Genomic DNA, 23,702 nt, shown 5'->3' with positions numbered 1-23,702 from the left:
AGAGTAGCGAGCGTATCAAAGTCTTGCTTCCAGCTTCGTGACCGAGAAGTTAATGACAGTCAAGAATAAACGCATTGTCTGCTTTTGTCAGGTTTTGGACGATCAGGAAAAAATAGATCGTTCATCGATTAGATTCGCGTCGCGAAGAAGTTACCTTGACCACTTTAAGACTTTAAGGCGTACTGCTATCCTTGACAGAAATTCGATGGCCGATCCCGACACGGTCATAACTTGAAATTCAATACCGGAAGCACATGGTGTGAACCTGAGAGTTTCTAGATAGAAGACTAATGTAAAAAGGGAAGACACATTCTAGACTGTATTTACAGGAAGCTCCGATGCTCTACAAAGGAAAGTTCAAGACTGTTATGTGATCGATCAAGCATCAAATCGGCGATTCTTCCACCGAACGGACTACTTCGACATGCCAACCAAACGCCTTCTGAAAGTAAAGATCCCCTCGCCCTGAACTCCAGGAAGAATAGTATAGTGATGAACGAAAGAATGAAACAAAGTGAATTCAGAGACCCCGTCTGATAGCGTCGACCAATCTGTCTGCGCCGCTACCTCGCATCATGCTGAAGTGATGCTCCCGCTCAATGACCGTAGTCGCAATAGACGCACCGGGGAACAGCAAAGCCCACTCCCCGGGTCCGAAATTTTTCCTCTTCTCAGTGAGGAACTTCATCCCCTCACAATCCTCGCCTTCCATCATGGCAGGCGGCAAAGTCGGGTACCGAACCCCATCAAAAGCGCACTCCCCTGCCCAGATGATATTTACGTGTAACTTTCTGGCCGCCTCGGGTGACATGGCGGGCGCATGATAGTCATGCAGAAGTTCAGTTGAGGCGCGGAAGTGAGGCATCAACCACTCGGGCGGTTCAGACTGCTCCGCGCCGCGACGCATCTCGTTGCGGAAGATGCCGACCTTGTTGCAGTGGTCGTAGAATCTGTCAGGCAGGTGATCCAGGCCGTTGTTGGGCGGGGGAGAGTCAATAAGCGTGAGAGAGGTGACTTCCTCGCCGGCGGCAATGAGTTCTTGGGTCACTGCGTAGGCGAGAATACCGCCCGCTGACCAACCTCCGAGACGGTAGGGGCCACGGGATTGCTTCTGACGGAGGCCGGCGATGTAGGACTGTAGAACCTCTCGAAGAGTATGGTCGCACATTCGGCTGGGAGTTCTATAGGGAGACTTGTTAGTATTGAATCAGAGTGGCAGAAATAAGCACGTTATTACTTACTTTGCAAATGGCGAATTGAAGCCAACAAGTGCCGTAGTCGGCGAGATAGTCGGAAGACTCAAGTAGGAAGTGGCTACTCCACAGCCATCCGGGAAAAGGAAAAGAGTCTCCTTGGCTTTCGTGCGGGAACCTTGGAGGTACATTGACCACGCCGGTGGAATTGTAGACACGATAGGAGTCGATGGAACGGCTTGGCCCTTGAAGTCTCCAGCGCTCATGTCGATGACCTCAAAATAAGAACCAGGGGTATCAAGCCCATTGATTGGCGTCATGGCAGCGGAGAAAGGCGACGCCAAGTTGTCGAGATCAGGCGAGCCCACCGACGAAGCATTGTCAGATTCAACGCTTGTGATGTCGCTCTCATGCCCAGAGGACTCTGTCGACGACATCGCGGTGCCAGAAACACGCATCCTAATGTCGCCAACAGTGAGACACTCCTCAAATAGTGCCCGTTCTGGAAGATCAACGTCAAGCTCGTCGCGCAGTCTGCCGCAAATCACAAGTGACAAAAGCGAGTCGATACCAATGTCAGCGAGGGCGACATCGTCGGCCAGCTCCTTCTCATCAAGACCACTCTCTTCAGCCAAGACTTTGAGAGCCACAGGCCAGGAGTCTTCTGCAGCTTGTTGCGCAGTGGGAGCAGCTTGAGACTCGGCCAGAGAAATGTCTCCAAAGGTTGCCTTCATGTCCGAAGTGACGATTGCCTGGGGCTGTAGTGGTTGCGTTTGAGACTTTGCCGATGAGAAGCCACCCGAGACCTTCTTCATGGCCGAATTGATGATGTAGTCCATAAGGCGTTTGGGGACTCCCTGTAACGCAACCCCACCAAGGATTCCGATGAGGTTCTGATTCTGATCGAAGATGATAACATCTCCAGACCACAGTTTGTCCTTGCCCTCAGTCATCTTCACATATGAGTGGTAGGTCATGTTCGCATCGAGCTTAGGAGTGAATAGCTTCATCGACTCCCATCCATGGTTGACAAAAAGCTCCTTGTCAAGATCGACAGACTCATTGGCGTTCATAACAAAGCCAGCTAATTGAGAGATGGAGTCCAGGAAAGCGGGATTGGAGAACCACTTTCCATTGTCAGGGATGCCCTTGAATGATACAGTACCTGCAGCTTCGTAGGTGTTGTTGCTGAGAGTGATGGCAGACAGGCCGCGATACTTGGGGTCGAAATCGGCAAGCTGACCAACCATCTTGTAGATCATCGATTTGCTGAACCGGAAAGTGCTCTCATCTCCTCCGACCTGCGCCTGGATGGCCTTCATGCGAATCTTTGCATCCGAAACAGCCTGAGCGAACTGAGACTTGGTCTCATCGATTTCGGTGAAGCGGATTGAACAGTTGGCATGCTGCTCCATGGTTTTGTCGTTGCCGTCGAGGGTAGAGAATGTACAGAAGAGAGACTTCTTCGCCGCATCAAACTTTGCCTCGGTGCGAAGGACTTGCTTGAGTCCGACATCATTGGCGACGAGAGCACTCTGGATGTGCATCTCTGCCACCTCGGTTCCGACTGCGTCGACGTCCATGCCTGTGATTTGCTTGACATACTTGCCAATCATCTGAGCAATGTCTGCATAGACGGAAGGAGTGCATAGAGCTACACCGTAGTAGACCTTGTGACCTTGAGCCATGGAATGAACATCGTCAGCGTTGAGGTCGAGATCGACGACCACCTCGCCGTCAGAGCTTGACTGAAGAGTGTTCTTGACCACGTTGTAAATCGACGAGAAGGCCAAGTTGGCAGGCCCCATGATAATGGGAGCATCACCTTTGCGGAGACTCCAGTCATTGGTGTACTGCATCCAGTACTCCTTGAGAGTCCATCCGTAGGAGGGCAGTTGAAGAACCTGCTGGCACTCTGGGAAGTCGGCATGGTATCTAGACCATTCGACGTTGGCCCCAGCCGCATACATGCCGGAGAAGGCATCGGTCATCAGTTGCCAGGTATCAATAGTCTTGTGTGCAGATGCGAACGTCTGCATCGTAGATCCAACGACTTCCTTAACCATAGGAGCAACAACAGGCGCGGGACCAATCTCAATGGCGATAGTGCGCTCATCCAAGATGCCTTCTGCCTTGGCGACAGATGCGGCCTGCATGATGTTGACCGGCTTTCTGCAATGCTCAACAAAGTAGCCCTCGCTGAAATCAGTGGCCTCGCGAAGCACCTTGCTCAGAGTAGGCGAGATAACTGGGATCGTAGGGCGACAAATGTGAATACCCTTTGCAATCTTCCGGAACTGAGCAAGGATAGGGTCAACCTGAGAGGTGTGGAAAGCGTGTGCAGTGTCGAGAACATGGCAGCGCATGCCCTTCGACTCGAGAATGGTCCGGGCTTCCTTGACATGCGCAATGGTTCCGCCGAGAACGATGTTGTGCTTCCTGTTGCGGCACGAGACCTCGAGGTCGCGACCGACAACACCAGGAATAGCAGCGAGGACTGTAGCCTCTTCAGCCATAACGACGAGCATGGCGTGCGTTCCCTGGGCTAAGTGCTCCTCCATCAGCTGAGATCGCTTTCCTACCAAGTAGAGGACGTCGGCTTGAGAAAGAGCACCGGCGGCATAAAGAGCGGCGTACTCTCCAAGACTGTGACCGACGACTGCCTTGGGGGTGATGCCAAAGGACTCCCAGAGCTTGCAAAGAGCCATCTGGAAAGAGACGTGCGCCAACTGGAGGGCAGTAAGCGAAGCACGGCTAAAATAGTCCCGCTCCTCAAATAGAGGAAGAATCGACGGCAGGCCCATCTGGACGCACAAGTGGTTGTAGCGCTGTAAGTTGTTCTTGAATGAAGCGAACCGGGCGTACAAGTCCGCACCCATACCAGCGTGTGGTGAGCCTTGGCCTGTGAAAGTAAATACGAAGCCGGGTGTTTTGGCCGGGGCAGGCAGAATCTTCTCTCCTCCGCTACGGGCATCGAGCTCTTTCTGCAGCGACGACTTGAGTTGGGGAATACTAGTAGCAGTCACAGCAACTCTGTACCGATGGTGCATACGGCGGGCGGTGGTGGTATAAGAGAGCTTTGCGAGGAGATTGGGGTCTTCACGCGGTGCCGCACCATCGAGCCATTGAAGAAGGTTGCCAAGATTAGAGACTAAGGATTCGCCCGTCTTAGCGGAGAGCGTCACGACGTGATGGCGTCTCGGGTCGGGGCCGGTGTAATTGTTGAAGACAGGAGCGTCTTCCAGGACGATAGCGGTGTTGCCGCCTGCGGCAGAGAAGTTGTTCAGCAACACTCGGCGGCTGTCATTCGCGGGCCTGACCCAAGGGGTCGCGACAGTAGCAATGCGAGTGTTACGAGCTTGAAGATCTGGCAACTTGTGGTTGATCTTGGTCTTGATACCAATGTGAGGAGGAATGGTCGAGTGTTTCATCATCATGAGGACCTTGGCAAGACTGGTGACTCCAGCAGCAGCTTCGCCATGGCCGACATTGGACTTAACGGCACCAATATGGAGAGGGTTGGTAGCTGGGCGGACTGATGTGCCGCGAGCCGTCAGCGGAGACAAGGTCGTCACAACGGAAGTGGTCTCCCCTGCGTCGCCAGCCTGCGTACCCGTACCGTGCATCTCAACGTAGCTGATGTCGTTGGAGCTGACCTTGGTCTCGGCAAGTATATGCTCAAATAGGTCCTTCTGAGCAGCGGCATGGGGTCTAGTGATGGACTCTGCTTCGGCATTGTGGTTCGTGGCGACCCCCAAGATGCAAGCCTCAATAGGGTCCTTGTCCTTCTGGGCGTCATCCAGTCGCTTAAGGATGATCGTGACAACTGCTTCGCCGCGGCAGTATCCGTCAGCGTCATCGTCAAATGTCTTACAGTTGCCGGTACGGGAGAGGAAGTGGCCTCTGTCCAGACCAGCCGTCATATCAGGATTGGTGAGGACATTGGTACCTCCAACAATGGCGGTGTCAACCTCGCCGCGCCACAGAGCATTGCATGCCAAGTGCAGCGCAGCCAAGCTAGAGCTGCAAGCAGTGTCGATAGTGTAACTGGGACCGCTAAATTTAAAATGATAGTTGATGCGACCCGGAATGAATGCACGGTTGCCGCCGGGAATGAAGTAGGTATCGATGTTTTGCGCACTGTTTGTCTCCATCCAGTCGTTGCTAGTGGCACCAAACCATACACCTACGCGGTGCTTCTGAGTAGACGGAGTACGGTTCGGCACGATTCCCGCCTTCTCGAGAGCCTCGGCGGCAGTCAAGAGTGCAAGGCGCTGGGCAGGATCGACTTGTGCGGCCTCACGGGGCGACATATTGAAAAAGGCTGCATCGAACTGCGGTGCCTGATGCAGCCAGCAACCAAAGCCGGTGCCAGAGACGTTTTTCACAGATGTGTCTCCAACGTGAGCAGAGGCGTTCCATCGAGAGGCTGGAACCATCTCGTGAGTATCGACACCCTTGTGGAGGATATCCCAGAATGCGTCCATGGTATCAGCATTGCCAGGGAATCTGCCGGAAGCAGCAAGGATGGCGATAGGAGACTTCGAAGCACCACCATCGGCACCGAGAGCACCATTGCCTGCCAGCGAGGCAAGCTCTTCAGCAGCTAGAGGGGACCTCTCTTGTACACAGTAGGAATCTGACGGTAGAAGTCGACGAACAGGGGAGACAAGGCGATCCGTGCTGTGGAATGCAAAAGGCTGAATAATCACATCTGTGATGCTGTCCGTCGTCGTCTTAGCCGAACGTCTAACATGCTCAGCTATACGGACCGGCAATTGCTCAAGCGCCATCTGTCTCTCAAGACAGTCACGAGCAGCTTGCTCGAGCGCATCTCGGAGGCTTGCCTTAGTGGAGTGCACTTGGCCCTCGGTGCTGGTGGAGATGACAGGAATGCGAGCCAGAGACGAGCTACTCAGTGGAACACTAGCAAGGACTTGCTCGATATCGTGCTCACTGTAGAATAGTGCAGAATGGTATGGGGAAGTGATGCGCAGCGAGGCTGACGTAGGTGCAACTGACTTGCCGATGTCTGAGGCCAAGAAATTGGAGAGAACTCCGGGCGGTCCAGAGACGGTTGCTTGATTAGGCCCGATAATGGCTGAAATATACGGGGTAGTCGTCACGGGCAGGCCAGCTTCAGCAGCGTATTGCAGCAGAGCGTCGGCAAGAATCTTCGGGCTGGATCCAGTCACGGCGCGAGACCACGAATCGAACGTGCTGGTAGAATCGGATATCTCATGCTTGTTGGTGATTCTATCAGCGACGTCCCATGCGAGCGCGCCCAAGCGAACGGCAACAGCAACGGCGTGAAGCGCGGGTGAGAGAAGACTAGGGGCGCTATGAGCACAGCTCACGGCCGCAGCAGCCAAGGCACCGGTACAGATTCCGGCCAAGAGGCTGTTCTCGGGTGTGGGATAGACTTGACATCCGCTGCTATGTTGACGGATGAAGAGGCCAAGTTGTGTAATACATGTCAAGGCTTGTACAAGACAGGGGTTGAGGGTACCGGAACGGTATGATGACAGGAGATCTGCCAAGGTAGCGAAGCGTGGGCATCGCGCCTGTTGCTCTGGAGATAGGCGGGCAACTTCGTGTTTCAGCACTCCACAGCTTCGCTCAAGGAAGTCGATCACGAGTGGATCATGGTGAGATTGTACCAGACTACGCAGCGTGTCTGCGATGTCATGTGTTTGGTCGCCAAAGACATAGGCGAGTACTTGATCTTGACCCGACATGTTGGAGGAGTCTGAGTTGAAAATAGAACAAGGCTGGGTAGTGATTGCCAAGATAGAAGAGAGGATTGGTGAGAATGAAAATGGTTCAGATGAATCAACAACTCAGATCGAGAGTTCAGAGAAAACCTTTGGTCTAGAGAATGATAGGCCGAGTACAGTTGAGTGTAGAAGAGGCTGTGCAGTTGAGTGTGCTTCCAAGAACGACTATACGAGGTTGCCAAGCTGGTCATGTTATATCCCAATCGTCATGATGAATCGTCATAATCGTTTCAGAATGTCCCGATCGGTAATCGTATAAGCCGGGAAAGGCAAGCTCGTATAGCTCTGTCTCCCACCTCTCAGACAAAGCCACGGCATTTCCATGTTCGGCCTATCATCGTTCAGGTGAGATTAGCAGCCTGGCCTGGGAACCGGCGGGCTGGTAAGGCACGGAGACATTGTGTCATCTCGGGCACAGGTAAGATTGCTACCTGACAGCTATGAGATGTCTTGATTAGGCCGGTAAGTCACCGTTCGATCAACACCTGAGACACGGTTGCGTGTTCCGGGGCATCGGTAAGGCCCGGTGGACCTAGGGTCTCTCGGGAACGTGCAAGTGTTGCCAATTCTACACATGTCGTACACATTCTCAATGGTCCATTACTAGCCTCGATGTCTGTGATATTGACTTATCCCACCCGGATCGACGAGTACAAGCAATTATAGGGCGTCATAATACAACATGTGTAACATAGAGAGCACGAGCCTAGTCGACCTGGATCGAAATCGACTAGTAAATCTTCTGGATCGTTGTTCAGTCGAAAAAAGCGCCAAACTCAACTTTCTCTACACGTGTGGATTACATCACCCAACTCAATTTTCACGTTTTTCATACCATGCAAGACGCAAGTAATCTGTCAAAGAAAGGTAAACTAAACTGACTCGAGGCTTTCCTCACAGCACGCTGAACATTCTCCGATGTACAGCCGGTATAGGCTCCTCCCTCGCTATAGACCAGCTTCTCTCCACGGGTAGTTTCAAAACCCGACTTACTGGCCAAATCATTCTACCTACTAACTTCGCTGATTTCCTCTTCACTAGGAATTTGCTATGTCTAGTGACTTCTACAAACAACATTGTTGTCTAGGGCTTCGGCAAGCGGCAAGCCATGAAAGGAGACTCTGGCTCAGCAGGAGTATGCCCGATTTGGCCTCGCTCAAGTAAAAAAGCTCCGACAACATGATCTCCGACAGTCAGAAACTAGTCTACCCATTGTAGACTCTCAACCTTTTGCTGACCGGGGAATTGAAGTTTGGCATTCGCGAGTTTCACTGTCGGGACGACCTCGGGAACCTGCCCCTACGGGTTCCACTTTTACCGGTAATTGGCTCTACACGATTGGTAGATCTTCGTTTACCGTCAAAATGACGGTAAGTATACCCCGAGCCACCCAAACAGCTCGGACTCGCACACACAACTAGATTGATTAGCGATCCGCGGATCGCTTTGGGCAGCTGTCTCGGGAAGCTTTTCCTTGGCACAGAGCAATTGAATCCAAACACCACACTTTGTAAATCGTCAAACCACCCGAGCCTAGAAGTTGGAGGCTGCTTTAAAATGTAAATCGTCCAATTCCTCGCGAGTGATGTGTGATGAATTGGTAGTCTTCCCGCATCCCTTTGCCACAATTTATCCCGTCAGTCAGGGCCCCTCATATTACACTCGTTGCAATGGACTTCTATCAGAGACTGAGGAGTTCACTGGACTCGATTGCGTCTCACGGAGCTGAGCTTCTCCGTCAATCAGACAATGGATCGATTGCGGCCAGTCCTTTCGAGGACAAGTCGAAGGCTGTTCATAATCCTCGCAAAAAGCTCATGGAGTCGGCAATGAAACTTCTCCAACTGGCGACTATGCCTGAAGAGTACCTTGACCACCTGGCCAATGAGGTAAGCATCTATACCATCCTTTGCGATTAACATTCGCAACTAACAATTACTTTTCACAGTACCAAGAGTTAACTTGCGTCCGATGGCTTGTGGATCTCGATGTCCTACAACACCTCCCTCAAGACGGCTCGATTGCATACGCGGTGTTGGCAGCCAAAGCGGGCGTTCCCGAGAAGCACCTCAAAGGTGTTGCTCGGATGGCTGTGCTCAACGGTTTCCTGGAAGAGCCTACATCCGGCCACGTCTCACACAGCCGGTCGTCGGCCTTGCTTGTTCGCGACGAGAACTTCATGAGCTGGGCCCGCTGGATGATGAACTACTCGATGCCAGTCGCGTACAAGTTCCCTGAAGCAACTCGCCGCTGGGGCGACACGGACGCCAAGAATCAGACAGCTTTCAACGTTGCCGAGAATACTACAGATCCGTTCTTTGACCACATTCGAAAGAACCCAGACCTCACATCTGTGTTTTCGAGCTATATGCGCAATGTCACAGCCTCCCGGCCTTGGAGCTTAGCGCATGCCGTAGAGTGTTTCGACTGGGCCTCGCTGCCAGAGGGCGCAAAGGTTGTCGATGTGGGCGGTTCTCACGGCCAGCTCGCGGTCCACGTTGCCTCCAAATTCCCACATTTGAAGTACATTGTGCAAGATCTGCCAGAGACAGTTGCGACTGCTCAGCGGGCATTTGATGCCGACACTAGCATCGATCCGGCAGTCAAATCGCACATCCAGTTCATGTCTTCAGACTTTTTCAAGCCTCAAACAGTTTTGGATGCCCACGTCTACTTCCTTCGCATGATCATCCACGACTGGCCTGATAGAGATGCTCGCATTATTTTGCAAAATCTTCGGACTGCACTCGAGGCAAACCCTAAAGCCCGCATCGTGATCATGGACACAATTCTCCCGCCCCCAGGATCAACAACTCTCCAGCACGAGCAGCAGCTGAGAGTTCGAGATCTCATGATGATGCAGGTCTTCAACGCTAGAGAGCGAGAGTTAGAAAACTGGAAGAATCTGCTCAATGACGTGGGGATGGAGATCGAACACTCGCGTCAGCCTGACGACAGTGTCATGGGGCTTTTGACCGTCCAACTTCAGTCTTCCGCACCCGGCAGCCCGAACGAATTCATCCAAATCAAGAAACCCATTATGCCGGCGACGGAAAGCCGGCCAGTCCTGATCATGGGCGCTGGCATCAGCGGTCTGTGCTTGGCCCAGGCACTGAAAAAGCACAACGTTCCCTTCCGGGTATTTGAAAGGGATCCCGCGGTTGATTCGCGGCCCCAAGGATACCGCCTCAAGCTTCGCAGAGACGCTGCCGTCGCACTGGCCGAGAGTTTGCCCGAGGAAGTCTATCAGACTTTTCAGACATCATGCGCCACCCTGGCTATCGGGGAAACCGACTTTAACCCATTTACCGGTCTGGTGGTCAACAGTCGCTCTGGCGGTGGGTTGAGCGGAAAACTTGGCCTTCACCCCAGCTACTGCGTTGACAGAGCTGCTTTCCGCACTGCTCTGATGACGGGTATTGAGGACCGAATCCAGTTCAGCAAAGAGCTGTCATCCTACAAGGCAGATGTTGATCAAGGCGTTGTTACCGTTACTTTCAAGGATGGTGAAACAGTAGAAGGCCGATTCCTTGTTGGTGCAGACGGCCTGCACTCAGTTGTGCGTCGCAATCTCGTTCCCAGCCACAAAATCAGGGACACTGGAGCTGCCTGTATCTACGGGAAAACTCCAATGACACCTGAGATCCTAGAGAAGTTCCCCGAGAAGGGCATGAGATGGATGACCATCGTGTCTGACCAAACACCGATGCTGCAATCCTGCATCATCGGAGATGCGCCGGTGACTTTGCTTTTGGAGCCAATCCGTTTCAGCGAGGTGAGCCGGTCTCAGCATCAGCTTCCCGCAGATTACATTTACTGGGCTCTCATTGGCCCCGAAGCTCGATTCCGCCTAGACGGAGAGACGTCGACGTCCAAGGTCAGCAGCTCAACCTCTGCACAAGCGGCGGCCGAGGCAGCTCGTCTGAGTTTGTCCATCACGCAAGAGTGGCATTCCTCCATTCGGTCAGTCTTTGAACAACAGGATACGAGGCAGGCGACTCTGATTCGCGTCGTGTCTTCTGTGCCTAACGTCCCCTCATGGTCACCGTCTGCCATGGCGACCCTGCTCGGGGATGCTATCCATCCCATGAGTCCCTGTGGCGGGGTCGGAGCGCAGACGGCAATCTGCGATGCTTCCAGTCTTGCGAAGACAATTGCCGCGGCCCAGGGATCCCCTACAGCTGAGGACATTGGGGCATTTGAGGAGGGAATGAGAAAACGTGCTCAACGAAGCATTTTGCAGAGTGAAGTCGGTTCGAAGAAGATGTTTGGACTTCGCTCGTTGGAAGATTGTGACGCCTGGACGGGCTTCTAAGACCTCAGACCCACAGATTGATAGTGAGAAAGATTAGTAGATTCAAGCATGATTAGCGATTTCCTCCACTATTCTCAATAGTAATCGTGGCGCAAACATCACTCATATGAAGCGCTTCAGAGTCAAGAAAGGTCTGCCGAGCTGTACCCTGGGATCAAGAGTCATGTCCCGAGCTGTGATGCACCGTCAGAAAGCAAATAGGCATCACCTCGGCAGGTCGGCACCTGAAGGCGGCATCAAATGTTCACACTCGCGATCCTGGACTCATTGTTCAGCACTGTCAAGGCATAATGTTGTGGCAATGTCTGTATTGTCAGTGGTCGGTTCGCTTATCCACGCGGAATAGTTGAGTCGTTGTGCAAAGTATGGTTAGAAGTTCGCACAATTTTGACTTCGAGTACAGACACTACTTACGTACTGCTCATTTCGGACTGTTAAGGGCTCTACGCATTTTAGATTGTCTAGAGACATCCGGAGCTGAAAAAGCTGAGAAGCTTCCCACCGGCACAAGGTTCAATATTAAAGACGACTGCTTGACACACATTCATCGGATACCAAAATATTTCTAGATAAGGTGGTCAGCGGCCCACCTTAATTTTCTTGTACCAGTATTCTAAACGAACTCGCAATCATGATGAATGAAGTGAATGCTAAGTGCGCTGATGGAAATCAGGATCATTGAGTAAAGAACGAATAGACAAATTCATCAAAGGAAGCCGGCAACTTCACTTCGATGGAGAGAATCCCGAGACCCGACATCAACACCGATGTAGACTCCGAGATGGGTAATTGCATAAACGTAATCGGGTTTCAACTCAAGACACTGGGTTTACGAATACCGTTCTGTTATAAAGATTCGTCTGAACGTTGTTAACTGGGCCGGCGACTTTGATTCCGGCGATTAAGACGTGTCCCGCTATCGCAAACTCTATTTAATAAGCTTTGGTTGGCAAATGGCGCCTTAAATGGCTCCACTCATGACAGCAGAAACGGTCGGTGATCATTTACCCCATGTCCAAGCTTGTTCCAACCTCCCGTCCGGCATGATCTAGGGAAAACGGAGTCTTCCTGCGGGGCTTTCTGTCAGCCTTGGCGTCTGGAACCCTTCACAGGGCGTTGCACCAGATCGACTTCTTGAATGACACCTGAAGACGCCCGGCTCGCGGTGAAGCAACTCGGGAAGCCGGCGTTGTGTAAAGAACGATGCGGTGAGTTTCGATAGTGCGGGATGACATTCAGTCTTAAATGGCTCTGATTAAAAGAACATCAACCGCCATGGCTGGAGTTACCTCATACCGTGCACTTTTCCCATATTACTCTCAAATCAGAAGCCTGTGCTTTTGTCATCAGATCAATCTCAGTTGATATCACCTCGCCCGCCAATCATCAAGATGCCCAGCCGTATTATCGAAGACGAGCTCACCGAGCTTGTCGCAATCCTGTCATCAGCTTCGGCTGAGCTGAATAAGTTTCTTTCCAATCGCGGTCTTGAAAAGCTCTCCACCGAAGCCGCCGCACCCAGCCTCGAACTTACTCCCGAGAACGTGCCCTATTTCCAGGCAAAGACATCAATCGTCGATGCCGCAGAACGTGTTGTTCGTCTGGCTCGTGGGCCCAGAGACACACTCATCACTCTGAGCTTTGAGCACTGCGCCACAGCTTCTCTCCAAATTGCCCTGAAGTACAAGCTAGCCAGCCATATCCCACTGGGAGGAAGTATAACATACGCAGCCGTTTCTGAGGCAGTCGGCAAGCCCGAGGTCACACCGGCCCTCGTCGAGCGCATTCTCCAGCACACGTCTTCCTATGGCTTGTTCGAGGCCCAGCCAGGCGGCACCGTCGCCCACAACGCCATGTCTGCGCTTCTCGTGACAGACCCTGACCTGGAAGCATGGATGGATCTGAGTGCCACCATTGCTTATCCGGCCGGCGCATCTGTCCCCAAAGCGCTGCAAAGCTACGGCTACAGTATGGAGGCGAACGAGTCTGCCTACGGAGTCTCCATTGGCAGAAAGATTTCTCAGTTCCAGCGCTTCCGCGAAGCAGACGGTCAGCAGCTGCACGATATGTTTGCCCGCGCCATGCGCGGCATTGCGGTTGGCGGTGCCTACGACCTTCGTCACGCTGTTGACGGCGGATACCCGTGGCACTTGCTGGAAAAAGACCACATCCGTCTCATTGTTGACGTTGGTGGTGGCCCTGGCCACATTTCAATGGCTCTGGCCAAGAAGTACCCAAAGCTCCATTTCGAGGTGCAAGACTTGCCGGAGACCGTCGAAGTCGGGGCCAAGTCCTGCCCTGAGGAGTTAAAGGGCCGCGTCACTTTCCGTCCCCACGACTTCATGAAGCCTCAGCCTGAGCACAAGGTTGCTGATGGAGAAGGCATTGCCTACTTCTGCCGCTTTATCCTTCACGACTGGAGCGACAAGTACGCTCAGAACATTCTTCAGAGTCTGGCGTCATCTCTGAGACCCCAGGACCGTATTATTATCAACGATGTCGTGGTCCCTGAACCGGGACAAGAGAGCCGTGAGAGAGAACGTCGCATGCAGTCAGTTCCACCCCTCATTTGTCATAGCCTGACAGAACTCGTATTGACAAGCTTTAGTGATCGGGACCTGCTGATGTTGATGAACCTTAATGGTCGCGAACGTACAAGAACTGCGTTCGAGAACCTCTGCAGTGCGGTGACGCCTAAGCTCCAAGTGAAGACAGTATTCCGCCCTGAGCTCGGGGAACTTTCTCTCATTGACATAAGTTTGGCGTGAGTCAGTGAAGTGGGGGGGTTTTGTTTTTTTTGAGGATCATCATGCCTATAAATCTTCCGTAACGACAGATAAATCATTGCTTCGCTGGGACGTTGACCGAGAGGTTCGTATAGCTGAAAGGGGTTATTTTCGCACTTATTAGGGTCCCATGTATTATACAAGGAGGCAATCCAGGGTTCAATCTGGATACATAAGTAAGACCTTAGGAACATGGAATCGAAGAGATGGTTTTTTATTATTGTCCAAATATCGTCAAGGCCGTAATGTATTGCTTGATGCTTTCACCCCTTTCTCTTGGTAAGCCTAAAAGCTGGGTATCTCTAACGCTGGTATCCTAGAAATGCTGTGCCTAATAGCGGGTATATCTAAGAGTTCTGCTAGGGGGGCTGTGTCAGTTGGCTGGGGGGGCTGTGTCCCACTTTTCCTAAAGTGATCCGACCAATGAGAGGCCAGGGATTATTCCGACCGATTTCCACTACTGCTAATTGCCTACTTCCACTTCCACTTCCACTTCTACTTACCTACTTTAACCTACTTACTTCAACCTCGCCGTCGCCGCCCGCGAAAAGTAAAGCTATTACGACTTTTTAATAGAGGCACTGCTAATTAACCTAATTGCCCCTACGTAATTAGAGGAGTACGATATACCTAACCCGCTATATCTCGTATTAGTCATAACGATTAAAGAGCTCTAGGAGCACTTATAGGCCTACGTATTACGGCTAGCTAGTCGTAGTAAGTATATTAGTAGAAGTTAAGGCTATAAGTACTAAGTAAATAGTATTATAGTCGTAAATAGCTTCCCTAAAACTATATTTATAAATCGTAAGGTAAATAAGGCTTCGGTAATTAATTATAGTCTTATTAAAAGGGGTTCTTAGTAAAAATAGCTAAAAGTAATTACGAGATTTAATACTAAATTAATTATTAAAAAAGTTATAGAAGTCTATCTTAGAGCCCGGCTTAAGTTTATACTATATATAAGTCTATTTATGAATATATTTTTTATTAATAATTACTCTTATTTATTAAGTAATTGCTTAGTAAATATTAATAAGTAATTACTTAGAATAATTATAATAATTACCTTATTACGTAATTATTACTTCTTATTTATATATAACTTATTTATAGTTCTTTTATTCTATAAGAGTTACCCTATATTCCCATATTCTTATATATATAATATATTATAATTACTATAAGCCTACGGGGCGGGCCTTAGTTTTAATTATATATATTAAGTTATAATATTAAGTCTCTTTTTTAAAAGTTTTATCCTTATAAACCTATAAATAAGTCGTTATGGCCTAGGTTAGGGCTCGTTAAGTAATTCTTCTAAAAATACTAAAATATTCACTAGATCTTTAATATATCGTTAACTAAAGCTTATTCTTAAAATTAAGGAGCGAGGATTCGAAATCGTAATACTTTACTTATTTTATTATTTGTTAAGGTAAAAATATAAGATATTAAAGGGTAAATTAAAGTATTACGAGTATATATATCGTAATTATTCTTATAACGCGACTACTAATATTATATATAATTATAAGTTTTTCTTTCTTTTTGATTAATATTTTTTTATATTAATTATGCTCGTAGTAAATCGTTTTTTATTTAAAATTAATAAATTAGAACGCGAGGAGGAGGTAAAAGAGCTTTCTTTTTAAAAATAAGTAAAAGCTTTATATTATATATAGGCTAAAATAGATTAGTCTTTATTAAAGTTAAATCGTTTTTTTAAAAAAAAAGGATAGTATTTAAGAGGGGGAAAGCGATTCCTAATTTTTTTAATATTATTAATAAGAATAAATCGGCCACTACGCGGGAGGTATAATTTAATAATACTTTTAAAATAATTAACTAAAACGCTATAATAGCTAGGAGTTTTAGTTTTAATTTTCACTTTAGTATTTTAAAAAGAATTCCCGAGAGTTCTAGAGGTTTATAATAAGTTCCTATATATTTTCTTTATATTTATAGTTTTTTTACTTAATAAGGAATTTTTATATTTTATTCCTAATTTTATAATTAATAATTCGTTTAACTTCGTATTTTAATTAGTTTAGTTTAACGATAATATAATTTTTTATATATAAACCTCTTAATATAAGTTCGAGTAATAAAATATAAAAAACGGGATAGTATCGTATCGTATTTAATAATTTTAATCTATAATTAATTAATAAGACTTTTTTAATAATCTTAAAAAGTCTAAGTTTTTTATAGTTTAATTTATTACTTAATTATTTCGTTTTAATATTATAATAAAAGAAGTAAGTATTATCCCCCTTTTTTAAAAATAGTTCTCTAATCCTTAATCTATTTATATTCTTTTTTACATACTATTATACGAACTCGAGGTTTAATAAGGCTTATTTATAGATCTCCTTAAGTTTACTTACGTTTATTATAGCTTTTATAGCTTATAATCCTTATTATACTTCTTTATATATTATTAACTAGAATCCGTAATTAAAGTAAAACGGAAATTCTTTTATATTTTTACTAATTATATTATTATATATGAACTAAGTTATTAATAAAAGTACTACTTAATTATTTTAGTTATAGTTTATATAATAACGAAGGTATATTTCGAAGATTTAATTAATCCTTTTTATTTATCTATTAGTTTGTAAATAGAATAATATCAATAGTTTATAATTTATACTAAGTTACGAAATTAGGGATTTCTAAAACTTCGAAATAAATAGCTTATCTCTATTAAAAATAATTTCTTTTAGTAAACTATAGTTCGAAAGTATAACCTTAGTAAATATATATACTAGGTCTTTTATAGTACTAAATTCTTTATAAAAAATAAAATAAGTAAACTTAGTAAGTCGATCGATTATAACTAAGATATTATTATATTATACTTTAATAAATAGTTCTCTAGACTTTAGTAGTTTAATAATAAAGTCCTATATAATTAATTATTATATTTTCATTAGTAATTATAGTAATTATAGCTCGCTATAAGGTTTATATAAGCTATTTTTATTTTTTTTATAAGTCGTATAGTCCTTAATTACTTTTATAATTTTAGTACGTATAGCGGATTTATCGTAGTATTAACGAATTCGTTTTTATATTTTAATAATTCTTTAGTAACCGTATACTAGTATATTATAAATTTTTATAATAAGTTTAGGGGTTATTTCTTTAGTCGGGCTAGTACTAATCTTTTTAATTATTATAAAAAGCTTTATAATTAGTATAAAGCTACTATTTTTTTCTTATTTAAAAATAACTTATATTTTTTTTTAAAACCGCAACTTCGTAATTAGGTCTTTTATTAAGAGCGTTTACCTTACTATTTTCTAAACCTTTTTAATAAATAATTTAGAAGTTAAATTTAGATAGGAATTCGCTCTATTTAACTTATCGTTTATTTAGGTTCTTATTTATTATAAAGTTTATAAAGTTCTTATAATTTATATAAACTATAACTTCGTACTTAGTTCTAAATAATTATAGCCTCTATTTTTAAAATACTTCGATAATAGCTATTAATTCTTTATTATAGATTTATTAATTTAATTCTACTCTATAAAATACTTTAAAATAAAAGTAATATAAATAAAGCTTTCTTTATTTATCTTGTTATCCTAAGACCGCTCTTATAATAAAATTTAAAATATTAGTTTTAATTTTAAAAAGTTTTTAGGGGTTTAAGATTATAATAACTAGTTTAAAAACGACTATATTTTTAACTTTGATAAATACTTCTTTATACTTAAGGTCCTAAATAAATAGGGTATCCTTTTATATTAAGTTATTAAGAGGTTTAATTATATTAATATAGTTTTTAAAAAATCGTCAGTAAAAATTAATAAATCCTAAAAATCCTTATACGTCCTTAACGTTTTATAATATAAGCTAGTCGTTAATTATCTCTATTTTTAATATTTATATATAAATTTATTTTAATATAATAGTATATTTAAAAAAGTCTACTTTTTATATATAGAACTCGTATTTAAAAGGTTCGGTATATAATTTAGTATTTTAAAGTTTTTAAAATATTATATAAATATACTTCTTATATATTTTAAAATCGGGGGAGAAGATAAAAATATTATTAATATAAATAATAATAAAAATATTAATATACTCCCGGAGTACGTAGTTAACTATTATTTAAAAAGTTATTAGAGTATTAATAAGTCTAAAGGGTATAACGAGGTACTTAAAAAGTCCTCTATAAGTTTAGAATACTATTTTTTATTTATTTCTTTTTTTAATCCGAATTTAATTAAATACTTTTTTAAGATCTATAGTAATAAACTGATTAGCTCTATAAAATAAATCTCTAAGCTTAGTAATAAATAATAAAAAATAGTAATTCTTTTTCGTAATTTCGTTAAGTTTTTTATAATTAATAACTAATCTTCGTTTTTTTATTCCTTTTTTTAGTATAAAGAATAAGGGTAATTTTATAAAAGAATTTAATAGTTAAATAAGTCCTTTCTTAAGTTTCTTATCGATATATTTGTTAAGATATTCCTATTCCTCTTAATTTATTAAATATATTAAAAAGAACTTAAATTACGTTCCTTTTTTAAATTCGATTTTTATATCTTAATTACTATATTTTAATAATCCTATTTCTTTAAGTTTTATAAATAGTTTCGTATATATTTAGTACTTTTTAAATATAATTGAGAGTTATTATAATCCCTAATCGTTAATATTAATTATAAACTTCTTAGAGCTTTTTACTATTTTAATAAAAGCTATACATTATATTTATTCTCGTTTTTTAGGAGTTTTTAAAAATCCGTTTAAATCCTTTTTTTTTAAGTCGTTTAGTAATTAAATTTTCTTAGAAAACTTAGTTAGTAATCTAATTTATTTATAAGTTATACTTTTATAACTACGAGATTGTTAAAATAATATTAATATTTCCGATCTCTATAATATCGTATTATAATTATTTTTGTTAATTATTAATATATATTAAGAAATATATAGTCTCTCGATTAATATATTTATAATTATAATTAACTCGTTCTCTTTTTACTATTTATAATTAATATAAATTATCTTTTTATACTAATAATAAATTAAGTTTATTTATTATTCTTAACAAAATATAAGTTTCTTATATACTATTATTAATAATAGTATTTAATCTTCGTTTATAAATATCGAGGTTAACTCGTAAGTATACGTCGTTACGTTATTTAGGTATATATAAAAACTTTTCTTTTATTTTTATCTCTCGTCGTTCTTTTATAATTAGCTTTCTTAGTTTTTTATTATTTATTTTTTTAAACGGGGTTTTTACTTATATTTCTCTTAATACTCCCTCTAGGCCTTAGCCCTTTTAATATAATAAATTTAGTATTAGTCGTATTTATAGTCTTTTTACTTTATATATTTATTATTAAGGTACTTTATAAAGAAGTTAAGGTTTAAACCGAATATAGCTCTATTACTATTATTAAAGCTTAGTAGCGTCTAGCTAAGTAGTTAATTTTTTACGTAAATATCCTTAATAATTTTATTATTATATCTTCGTAAATAGAAACGACTATTTTACTTAAATATAAAATAGTAAAGGTATTTATTATCTAGGTATTCTACTTAGAATAATTCCTTATAAAAGGGGTTTTTAGGGTTAAATAAAGAGTAATTTTTATCTATATAAGGGGTTATTATAACCTTTTTATATTCTTTACTTTTATAAAACTAAATAACTTAGTTATTTTTAAATAAATAAATATATTTATACCGTAATTTATCGTCGTTCTTTTTAGAGCTAGTATTATTAACGCTAAATAGTATTTTATAATCGATTTTTATTTAAGTACGTCGTTAAGTAATATTACGAGGTTCGTTCGAATTATAAAGTAATTCTACTTTATTAAAATAAAAAGAACTAGTTCTTATTTTAATATTTTCTTTTTTAATTTTAAAATTAATTCTTTTTTTATTAATAATTCCAAAGTTAAGAGTTAGTTTTTTAAGTACTTTAATTTTATTTTTATATATAAAGTCCTCGAGCTATTCCTTAACTTTATAAATAAATGTTTTATTAGCGTTTACTCGTTATATTATATAAATAAACTTAGTTAATATTTTATTTAAATTAAGTTCTTTTTAAAACTTAATAAGTTATTTTTAGTTTATATTATTTTATTATACTATATATACGAGGCTACTTATAATTTTTTTTATATTAGGTCCTTTTTTTTAAGCTTAAAGAGCTATCTTTTTATATTAATTAAGAGTCTTTACTTAATTCGTCCTTTAAAAAGGTTAAGCATATTCTTCGTAATAGGGTCCGTTTTACCCTTTTCTTTTATATTTTTATAAATTTAAAAAAGTATAATAAAATATTTAATATTATTCTTTTTAAGAGTATAGGGTCGATAAGCGGGTATCTCCTTTTCTTTTCTTTTTACTACTAGGGTTTTAATAAATAATAAAGTAGATTGTTTATTATTTTTAGGTTATTTAGGGTATTATTTTATTTATTTTTTACTATTTTAATAAGTAAAATAGTCGTCGTTATAATAAGCTATTTATAAGAGTTATTTATAGGGAATTTCCTTATTTATAATATTAGCTCGTTTTTTTAAAATAGGTTAATATTAAATACGCTTAGGTTATTAATAGTCTCTAGCTATATATCCTAACTTATTATAATTATAGTACTTAAAGTCTTTTTTCTATTACGGTTCTTTGTGTTTTACGATATTAAAATCTATAGGTCCTCCGTATTACTTATAAAACGTACTTTATTACTATTAGTTTTTTAAGTTATTTTAATAATTACTTAGTAATTTATTATAGCTTTAATATTTTTTATTAAAGTTAGCTTAAGGGCGTTATACTTCTCCTTTTTCTTTATATCATTCGTATAGTTAAGTATTAATTTTAATAGTAAGTTTAACGTACTATAGGAAATTTATTAGTATTTTTATTTTACTAAGTTTATCCTTAACCTTATTTTTTAGTCCTTAGTAAAACAAAAAGATGCGGGTTCTTTTAGTAAAATTAAGTCGTATTATAAGTTTTTTAAACTTAGTAGTATAATATGAAATAAATTTAGTTTGTTAAAAATTAGCTGGGTCTTTTTTAGCTTATCGTTTTTTATTAAGGTCTTAAAATAAAGATTTAAGGGCGCTCTAGAATCCTATTATATTACTAAAAATATTTATAATTTCCTCCTTATAATATAATAAATAACTATTATTATTAAGGAATTCTTTTTAAAAGGGCTCGAACTATTCTAGGGCTCGTCCTTTAAGGAGGGTTATTACGTAAATAACTCGCTTAGTCTTATTTGAAAAATTAATAATATAGAACGTTTAGTAAGTTCTAATTTAAATTAAAAACCCCTTAAGATATTTAGTAGTTCTATTAAAAATAATAAGTACGTTAAGCTTAAGTTTTTTTTATTTATTTATAAAAGTTTTAATAATACTAATAGCGGCTTAGAGGGTCCTAACTTCTTATTTTAAGTCGTTTACTTTTTTTTTTTTAATTCTTAAGTTAGTTATAGCTTCGTTAACTATATTTTAAAAAATAATAATATTTTTATTATTTTTAACTAAAGTTATAACTATTTAAGTAGAGTTATTATTAAAGAGCTCCGTAAGTTCTTTATTCTATTTATTACTCTTTTTAATAATACGTCGTATTTTCTTATAATCTACCTTTTTAAGAACTATATTATTATTAAAGTTATAAGTAATATTAAATATCTCGTCGTCCTCGGCCTTAGTTAATTTACTAACTAAGTCAATAAGTTTTTTAGAGTTAAATAAAGAGGTACTTAAGGTCTTAGAAAATATCGTCGTTTGTTTTATTACTTAGAAAGTTTTATAAAGTTAACTTATTAAATAAGAGTAATTAAAGTATTATAACTAGCTGATTATAATAAGTATATTAATAAAAGTTAAGGTTATAAGTACTAAGTAAATAGTATCGTAATTATAAATAGCTTCCCTAAAACTATATTTATAAATTATAAAGTAAATAAGGCTTTAGTAATTAATTATAGTTTTATTAAAAAGGGTTTTTAATAAAAATAGCTAAAAGCGATTACGAGATTTAATACTAAGTTAATTATTAAAGAAGCTATAGAAGTCTATCTTAGAGCCTAGCTTAAGTTTATATTATATATAAGTCCGCTTATAAATATATCTTTTATTAATAATTACTCTTATTCGTTAAGTAATGGCTTAGTAAATATTAATAAATAATTACTTAAAATAATTATAATAATTACCTTATTACGTAATTACTACTTCTTATTTATATATAACTTATTTATAATTCTTCCGTTCTATAAGAGTTATTTTATATTCCCGTATTCTTATATATATAGTATATTATAGCCGCCGTAAGCCTACGGGGCGGGCCCTAGTCTTAATTATATATATTAAGTCGTAATACTACGTATATAACTACGGCTTTATTATAATCTAATAAAACGCTAGTAATTACCGAGAAGAGCCTAAACTATTTATACGCTTTAAAATTACTTACGACCGTAATACTACTTATTAACTTCGTAGCTTTAGTACCCGCACTATATTTATTTAGAAAAATAATTACCCTTAGTATGGAGTTATTTCTACCCGAGCTTCTAACGATTAATAATAGTCTTTTATTCTTAAGTATACTACTTATAACTACGTACCTTCCTTAGACCCTTCTATTTATAAGCTTTACTAAAAGCTTATTACTACGTAATAAACCCTTCTCGAGACCGTCTCTAAGTATAAGGCTATTAAGTTATGTAAAGTAGCTATTATTGTTCGAAATACTAAGCTTAGGTCCCTTATTAAGTAAAAAGATATTAATAATACCCGCTGATAAATTCGCTTAAAAGAACTCGATAGTCGCTCTATTATTTAATAATTCGTAAGTATCTTAACGAGTATAAGATATAAGTACTATATTTAATAATTATTAAAAAATCTTAACTAGCTTATAAGCTTCGTTTAGACCTACCCTTAGTATAAGATTATATAAAAGCGGTTTCTTAAAGTTATTAAGCTTAATAATATATATAAGACTAATTAGTTTAAAATACTACTATTCTAAGTAAAAACTAATGTTTAGGAGACCTCCTTATCTCTCTTAGACTCTACTTTTTTCTTTAGGGTATATCTTAATACTTTTTAAGTTACTAAGATTACTAATATTAGCTCTTTATATAACTATATTTTCGGCCTTATTTTAATAAAACGCCGCGAGGGCTACGACTTCCTTATTAAGTCCGTTAAATTTATTTAGGCCGAGATTAATACTAAGCGGTCTAAGGTAATTATTATTAACTTCGAGGATACAGTAAGGTTAGTAATAATAAAAGTCTAGCCTAATACCTAGCTTTAGCTTTATATTTTTTATATTAATTAGAACGTTAGCTTCTACGTTAAGCGTAAGTAAAAGGGCCCCGGCGGGCTTATCAATAAGCTCGACGTTAATTATAATAAGGAGGCTACTAAAAATAAAGCTATTTAGAACCTTAATAATAAAGCCCGGGCTAATAAGACCCTTAGCCTTAGCTAGTAGCCTTAGGAAATTCTTTATATACTTACCGGCTTTTATTAACTATAGGCTTATATTATATATAGTAATACTAAGGATAATTTTAACGCTACTTAGGACCGCTTATTAG

At 40.6% G+C, this 23,702-nt stretch overlaps 4 protein-coding genes across 4 annotated transcripts; 3 read left to right on the top strand and 1 right to left on the bottom strand.

Annotated features, from left to right (window-relative positions):
* Window positions 1–520: 520 nt before the first annotated feature.
* CLUP02_15454 (beta-ketoacyl synthase) lies at window positions 521–6,931 on the bottom strand (the record flags this gene model as incomplete). Its single annotated transcript, XM_049294378.1, has 2 exons — window positions 521–1,181; window positions 1,242–6,931. 2 exons carry the CDS (start codon window positions 6,929–6,931, stop codon window positions 521–523), a joined length of 6,351 nt encoding a protein of 2,116 aa, XP_049151524.1.
* A 1,147-nt stretch (window positions 6,932–8,078) lies between these two features.
* Window positions 8,079–11,285, top strand: CLUP02_15453 (O-methyltransferase; the record flags this gene model as incomplete). Its single annotated transcript, XM_049294377.1, has 4 exons — window positions 8,079–8,105; window positions 8,164–8,340; window positions 8,575–8,859; window positions 8,919–11,285. The coding sequence occupies 4 exons, from the start codon at window positions 8,079–8,081 to the stop codon at window positions 11,283–11,285; spliced, it is 2,856 nt and encodes a 951-aa protein (XP_049151523.1).
* Window positions 11,286–12,676: 1,391 nt separating this feature from the next.
* Window positions 12,677–14,053, top strand: CLUP02_15452 (O-methyltransferase; the record flags this gene model as incomplete). Its single annotated transcript, XM_049294376.1, has 1 exon — window positions 12,677–14,053. The coding sequence occupies one exon, from the start codon at window positions 12,677–12,679 to the stop codon at window positions 14,051–14,053; it is 1,377 nt and encodes a 458-aa protein (XP_049151522.1).
* Window positions 14,054–23,399: 9,346 nt separating this feature from the next.
* CLUP02_15451 (uncharacterized protein) lies at window positions 23,400–23,702 on the top strand (the record flags this gene model as incomplete). Its single annotated transcript, XM_049294375.1, has 1 exon — window positions 23,400–23,702. A coding segment is annotated over one exon (303 nt), but the record flags the coding sequence as incomplete, so codon positions are not given.

The sequence above is a fragment of the Colletotrichum lupini genome, chromosome 8 (assembly GCF_023278565.1).
Source record: "Colletotrichum lupini chromosome 8, complete sequence".
Classification (NCBI taxonomy): domain Eukaryota; kingdom Fungi; phylum Ascomycota; class Sordariomycetes; order Glomerellales; family Glomerellaceae; genus Colletotrichum; species Colletotrichum lupini.
Note: the sequence above shows the minus strand (reverse complement) of the source record. Positions and strands in the feature narration are given on the sequence as shown.